This window comes from Gavialis gangeticus, unplaced genomic scaffold, assembly GCF_001723915.1.
Source record: "Gavialis gangeticus isolate Ggan-Ray unplaced genomic scaffold, GavGan_comp1, whole genome shotgun sequence".
In the NCBI taxonomy this organism is placed as follows: Eukaryota; Metazoa; Chordata; order Crocodylia; family Gavialidae; genus Gavialis; species Gavialis gangeticus.
The window spans coordinates 26,383,662-26,391,159 of record NW_017729032.1 but is presented as its reverse complement, the minus strand read 5'-3'; the positions used below and the strand labels follow the sequence as shown (position 1 = coordinate 26,391,159).

The window sequence follows — 7,498 nt, the reverse complement described above, 5'->3', positions numbered from 1 at the left end:
GGGGGGGGGGGGAGCAGAAATGAAAATACCAAAGAAAACAAATGTAAACACCCAATAATAATAATACAACATTACTAGTGTGAGGATAATTCTATACAATATCAGCTGATTGTAATGGACAGGTTTTCTAATGCAAAGTTAACTCCGCTACATTGCACACAAATTAGAACAATTAACTTTTAAAACATTTCTCGACTCCATGTGCTTGATTTCGCTATGTTAACACTGCATGAACATTTGATTTACATTTAATTAACAGGAAAGTAGGGTGAACAATTGGCCATTCCAGTGCTAGCCTCACATCAGAAGGTTCAAGCCTCCTTATATAGTACATGTTCAGAACAGTTCCTCAGTTTGTTTAACCATACCTAATTGTTACACAGACTCTGATCTGAAGGGTAATATCTCAAAAAGGTGAGCAAGTGTTTTTACTTCTACTGACTGCAATGAGAGCTACATAGCTAAAATTTCACAAGTGTATTTTGTGAGAGAAAATATAGCTCTTTATATTAAAAAATGAAAGCATGTGCTGTATGAATAAAGAGCAGTCCAAAATTGGGTACATCCAAAATGGGAAGTTATGTAACTTCCATTATCTGAAAAAGCAACAGAGGCATTCGTAAATTACGCTATCAGATCCACTAACATAAATGGAATTACTTGCATAAGTAAAGCAAGGAGGATTTGGCTCAAAGAACTTTCTGTTCCTCACTGGGATCACTAGATGCTTTATTAATATCCCTGGGATTCAGAGCTTTTCAGTTATTATCTTCCTGAATAAAACTGTCTGAATTAATTCAGATGGAGTGTATTTAGTATTTCCTTTAGATATCATTTCATTTTACTTTTACCTTTGGTGAGATTATTCATCTTTCAATCATGTCTGAATCTCATAAATGGAAAAGATTTAGGTATAAAAATGCTGAACTGCTAGACCGAAAAAGATAAAAAAAAAATACATTCACTTACTGCCCTGATGCTTTCAAAGTGTCCACCTTCCTTCTCAAAATCAATTGGCTGTCCATTCAAGGTCCAATAGAAAGAGACGTCCAGTGTGTTGTCATGAATGGCTTTGCAGTTGAGAACGATGCTCTCTCCAACTGTTAATTCGGTCCTCTTAGGAGTCAACTCTATTCTTGTAGGGTCTTGGAAATTCAGAATAATTAGTAACAATTAAAGGTCTTGTAATCAAAATAGCATTTGCTCCATTTTTATTAATTCTGAAAATGCATTTATATTAAGCTGTACTTTATATTTTATTTACTTCTAAGCATATAAATCAGGATTCCAAGTGTTTCAATATGAGCCTTGAATTAGGCATTGGCCCACTTAACTTTTAAGAGTGTGCCCCCAGGTAAGTAGTTCAAGACAACATGGTTAGACACTTAGGATCTCTGTGCCATCAAAGAAGAAACTTCAGAGATAGCTGAAGGTCATTCAAAACATTCTACACAGAAAAAAGGAAAATAATTATTACCGGTTTGCCACGAGGATTTGTACTGGCTCTAGCATCCTTCAATGTCTACATGAGTGATATGCCAAAGTATCAAAAAAATGTGCATGCTATTGGCATTGCCCTCATGGCTCAAGCAACTATGCCCAGCAACATCAGCGTCTACTCTTTGTCAGTCTCCAGATTTTTAGGAAGTACTTGCATTAATGAAAACTATATTCTAACCACTCAAAAACTCCTGTGACAGACTTCCACCTGAGCAACAAAAAGGCCAGAGACCTTGGACATCACTTCCGGTGGTCAGAAAGGAAAAATTATCCTGACCAAAATTACTCTGGTTTTTACCTTAGACAGGATTTTGATCTGTAAAAGATACTTAGAAAAAGATGGGCAAAAAGGCCAAATCTGAAACCAGCCTCCTATGAAAATGAGCAGGAACAGTGTGGGGTACCAATCCCAATTGGATTCAAACAGCAGCACTAGTTCTGGTGTACTTGGTTGCAGCATACTGTGCTACTGTTTGGTCTTGTAGTACAGTATTCTGGTACAAGTGTATCTGACACCTATGCTAACTGCATGAATGTGTAACCCAATGCTACAGCATGCATACCTGGGATTCTTAAATCAATGACTGTCATTGGTTACCAAATTTCTTCTACATAGCAATGGCAAAGCAAATAAACAAGTTACATCTATCATAGAATCATAGAAAGTTAGGGTTGGAAGGGACCTCAGGAGATCATCTAGTCCAACTCCCTGCTCAAAGCAGGACCATCCCCAAATAGATCATCTACACCTGCATGATGACTGATCCTAATTCACCATTAATACAGCACATCCAGAATCCACCAAAATCTGAACTGAAGTGCATTCTGGGATAAAGAATGTGCTCCCAAAGGACCTCTGGATAATTCTTGGATGATGCTATGTGCACAGTGGGAAGTCTAATGGAGGGATAAGGCTGTCTCCAAACAAGTATGTCTGTTAACCCCTTAGAAAAGTCTTTGGAAGTTTATCTATCCCATAAAATTCTCATCATAACATCACAGGGTACATATTCCCATCACTTTGGAAAGTAGCCAAAGATATAAATGAGGTCACATGATGTTTGTATTTTTGGTTGCTCAGGGGCCAGTACCACAGGATAGATGCAAGATGCCTTCAGCTAGCCTTTACCTTAGTAATTAGGCTTCTAAGAAGTGGAAATGCAAGTTCTAATTGCTTCAGAATGATGGAGAGCCAGAAGTCCTAGATCTCTTACTTCTTCAAGAATTTTTCTAACTGGGAGGCTCTACTGGTTCTGAGCTGAATTTGTTATAATTGATTAAACATAATTGATGTGGATTTTTAACTCATAAATTTAGATGCCCAGTGAGTTTTGTGGCTGGTGGCACAGAGCCACTTTGAACTGTTGTTTGGAAGTAGATATTAACTATGCCTAAATTAGGTGCCTAAAGAAACACTTTGAACTTGTCACTTTGAATCTGTCTCTATGGAGATAGCCTTTTCTCTCTGGCTGCATGGGACAGGAGCATGAGCGATGGCCTCAAGATGCAGCAATGGAAATTTAGGTTAGAGATTAGGAAGAATGTTCTTCCTATCACTATGAGGGGTGTCACGCATTGAAACCAGCCATCTAGAGAAGCTGTGGAAACTTCATTCCTAGAAATTTTCAATAGTATATTAGATGGCCATTTGGCTGAAATGATCCTGCCTTAATGAGGGGGCTGGACTAGATGACCTCATAAGGTCCCTTCCAACTCTACTTTCCTATGATTCTATAAATACTACACTATGTTATATGAGTATATTAGGCTCATAGTGGGGACAGAGCAAAGGTAGGGAAAAGAAAACATAGGGGTTGTGTCTACACAAGATACTGACTGTGCATTGGCCTGAAACTGTTGTGCAGAAGCGTTGCATGGCAACAACTGTGACACATTGCTACTTCTCAGTAGTCTCAGGCTACTGCACAGTCAGCATCATAAAAAAGCTGTTCGTCAATATTGCTGTGCAGTAACTTTGGTTTCTACAAGTATTACATGACTGCACAGTAATGACTGCACAGTCAGCATCTTGTGTAGACACAGCCATGCAGTATCTTCTCTTAGTCTTCATTAAAGCAAAAAGACAGGATTTCATCCTATCATCTCAGGGAACTCTGGAAACTGTTGGATGCAGTATCATGGTGCAGACACATTGTCCATGTCCAGACTAGTTCAGAAGTGCAGTATGTGGCACTACAGACCCAGAGTAAAAACATCCACACTGAAAAAAAGCAGGGTGGTGCACATGGTGGCAATGCATGCTGCCCAAATCTAGAGCCTAGCCTGCTGGAGCCACAGTTCCTGCCACAGCTGCATTCCTGGAAGGCCCCTAGGACCCCAGGTAAGGCTGCCGGGGTCAGCACAGTTGCTGGTCCCAGACTCCCCTACCCCACCCAGGGTAAGTTACTGCACACCAGAGTGCATGTGGCACATGAGTTCTCTGGGGAAAAGCAGCAACAGCACAAGGTTTGTTGGTGCTACTTGTCCCTGGAGAAACAAATATCCACGTTCATCTGGATGCAGACATTGTTCCCAATTCTTATTCTTTTATTGTAATTTTTATAGTTTAAAATAACTTGATTTTTTAAAGCTTCAGATCTGAGAATCTAATGATTATATGAAAATCTCAGCTTGCTTTTCTTTAAAGAAAATGTGTACTGTTTGTAGTTGCAGGAAAAGCATGAAAAGTGACCTGAAATATACATGTATAAGAAAGCAAATACAAAAAACCAAGTCTCATGATTTCTGGGTGCCTAACTCAGCATATCTAAATTCTCCAGGGAATGGGAAGTAATACTTGTCTACACAGTAACTAAATGGCTGGGAAACAAGTGGCACCTAAGCAGTTAGCAAATAAATAATACTTTCTGACTGGCTTGTCATCCAGCTATTTCTTAATTTTTTTTAACGGTTAAGTAAATGTTAATGTATTATACTTTATTCATAATGGACATTCAAAATGAGGTAGTGTTTTCACCAATTAACAGATTTAAAATATACAAATATCTAATTTTTTTTCTCTTTATTTGATGACTTGGAAAGCTTTGATTAGTATTATTATTTCTGATATGCATCCATTGTGGAATACTTAGATTGTCAGCTTTTTGGGACTGCTTTCATTTGGGATTACTGTATATAGTTCCCAGGGCAATGTGATCAGGGACCACTAAAATACAAATATAGAAATAATAGTGGCACTTTTAATAATGATGATAATAATTATAATAATCTGAATGTTTTCTCCATACCTTTAACAAATACCGATGCTACAATTTCTGCAGAACCAAATACGTTCTCCCCTTGGCACAAGTACCTTCCTTCGTCAGATTTAGAAGCATTCAGGATACGTAGGCTCCCATCTGGAAGAACAGTTATCCTGAAAATTATAAAAAATGTTTTTATCCTGTAATAGCAGGTACCAGCTAACTCAAACACAGGCAGATTCTAGAAAGTTATCTTTTCGAGCTAATAAACAGGATTATGGACTGCTGCCACTGTATTGTGGGGTAATAAAGATGATATTTAAAATCTGCTTCTGTTTCAAGATAGGCTGCAGTAAGCCCATTTTATTCCTTTTCCCTCCTGTAATTAAAAGAGACTCAGGAAGGACTGAGTGAACTGGTTCCTTTGATACTTAGGCCAGGTACAGACATTCAAAGGCTAGGGACAGACATTACACATAAACCAGTTTAAGTGATCAGAACCTGGTTGAAATCTGTAATAAAACAGATGTTCAGTGCACATAAACCAGTTTGAAAATGGCTGAAACCAGTTTGAGATAAACCTGGTTGAATGTAGGACTTAACTAAGTTGAGTCAAACCTGTTTATGCAACGTCTGTCCCAGACCTCTTTCTGCTTTAATCTTAAACAAGAGTCCCCCAGCATCCCAGATGATTTGCAGCTCTGCATAGGGCTTTCTGCTCCAGAGTAGGGCTGGCCCCACCCCTCTGCTCCCTGGCTGGAGCTCCAGCAGAGATGGCAGGCACAGCAGCATCTGCCTGGCTTCCCCGTGTCCCCTGCCCCACTACTCCCCCTCTCCCACAGCATGCACTGTAGCCAGCATGTGATATGCTAGCTAATGCTGAGAGGTGTCTGTATAAGGCAGACAGGACAAAGGCAGACAGAACAGTGTCTGCTTAGGGCTTTTTGGAGCTTATCAACAGCTCAGCTGGTAATGTCCTTCCATTCCTTCCTTGGAAATAGTTTTTTTAAGAAGAGCTTGAACTAATGAGAGAGGCTTCTGTTTTCTTAATGGGCTGATAAACACTGAGTTATCAACTCCCTGCTGGGCTAGCTAGGAGCAGCGAGGGGTGGGGAACCCCTCCCTAATTGAAGGTCCTACTGGGGCCTGGCTACGCACCCCCCTGCCCAGCTCAATATTGTTGAAGGGGAGAGAAGGCTGCTCTAGCACCCCTGCCGTCTAGCCTGAGACATTGCAGACATGTGCCTACATTTCTTCAGTCCAGAGGGAATGTCTGAATGGTTACAAACCGGTTCAGCCTAGCCAGGTTAGATTAACCTGCAAAGATAGAATCAATTCAGGCTCTGTTTTTTTTAATTTCTGCCCCTAGTCAAAAAGTCCAAAGAGGAATCAATCTAACTTACACTGGTCCTGTAACCTAGGTTACACTGGTAGTGAACAGAACACATAGTCATCCTTTGGTGAAGGGAGCAGGGGCAGGGCATGCAGGCTACCTGCACTGGCCAAAGCCAACAGATTGGGGGTGCTCCTGCACACCTCACAGCAGGCTCTGCAGGTTCCCTGGGCTGCTGGAGACTGCCTGATTGGCTGCCAGGCATGGGTGAGCAGGCGCCTGCCATGTCAGTCCATGCCCCACCTGCTCCTAAAATTTTCACGGGCATCTGTCTGCTTGCCCTGGCTTGGATGCTCAATGCTCCCCTGAACCCTAATAGAATCATAGAATCATAGAAAATCAAAGTTAGAAGGGACCTCGGGAGGTCATCTAGTCCAACCCCCTGCTCAAAGCATGACCAGTCCCAACTAGATCATCCCAGCAAAAGCTTTGTCTATCTGGGTCTTAAAAACCTCCAAGGATGGAGATTCCTCTCTGTGTAATTTGTTCCAGTGTCTCACCCTCCTAGTGAGAAAGTTCTTCCTAATATCTAACCTAAACTTCCCTTGCTGCAACTTGAGACCATTGCTCCTTGTTATGTGATCTGCTTCCACTAAGAACAGTCCAGCTCCATCCTCTTTCAAACCTCCCTTCAGGTAGTTGAAGGCTGCCATTAAATCCCCCCTCAGTCTTCTCTTCACTAAAATAAATAAGCACAAACTTGCTGAGGGTGCACTGTATGCCATCTTCCAGGTCACTGATGAAGACATTGAACAAAACCAGCCCAAGGACCGACCCTTAGGGCACTCCACTTGATACAGGCTGCCAACTAGACATTGAACCATTGATTACTACCCTTTGAGCCTGATGCTCCAGCCAGTTTTCTATCCACCTTACAGTCCATTCATCCAGCCCTTACTTTCCTAGCTTGCCTGTGAGAATGTTGTGGGAGACCTTATCACAAGCTTTGCTAAAATCAAGGTACATCACATTCCCTTGTCTCCCTGAGTCCACAGAGCCAGTCACCTTGTCATAGAAGGTAATCAGGTTGGTGAGGCATGACTTGCCCTTGATGAATCTGTGCTGACTGTTCCTAATCACCTTATAGTTTCATAGTTTCATAGTTTCTAAGGTCGGAAGGGACCTGAGAAGATCATCTAGTCCGACACCCTGCCATGGCAGGAAAGAGTACTGGGGTCAAACGACCCCAGCAAGGCGTTCATCTAAACTCTTCTTAAAAACCCCCAGGGTAGGAGCCTGCACCACCTCTCTTGGAAGTTGGCTCCAGACCCTAGCTGCCCTGACTGTGAAATAGCGCCTCCTGATGTCTAACCTAAATCTACCCTCTGCCAGCTTGTGACCGCTGTTCCTGGTCACTCCTGGCTGTGCTCGGGGGAACAGTGACTCCCCCAATGCCTTCTGA

The 7,498-nt window shown here is 41.7% G+C and overlaps 1 protein-coding gene across 1 annotated transcript in view; it reads right to left on the bottom strand.

Annotated features, from left to right (window-relative positions):
* CNTN5 (contactin 5) overlaps window positions 1-7,498 on the bottom strand; it is a 1,308,168-nt gene that overhangs the window by 202,503 nt on the left and 1,098,167 nt on the right. The window contains exons 14-15 of the mRNA XM_019525021.1: window positions 4,749-4,876; window positions 970-1,145 (exon numbers count right to left, since the gene is read on the bottom strand). Of these exons, the coding sequence (XP_019380566.1) occupies window positions 970-1,145; window positions 4,749-4,876 (304 nt within the window). The remainder of the gene's footprint in view (window positions 1-969; window positions 1,146-4,748; window positions 4,877-7,498) is intronic.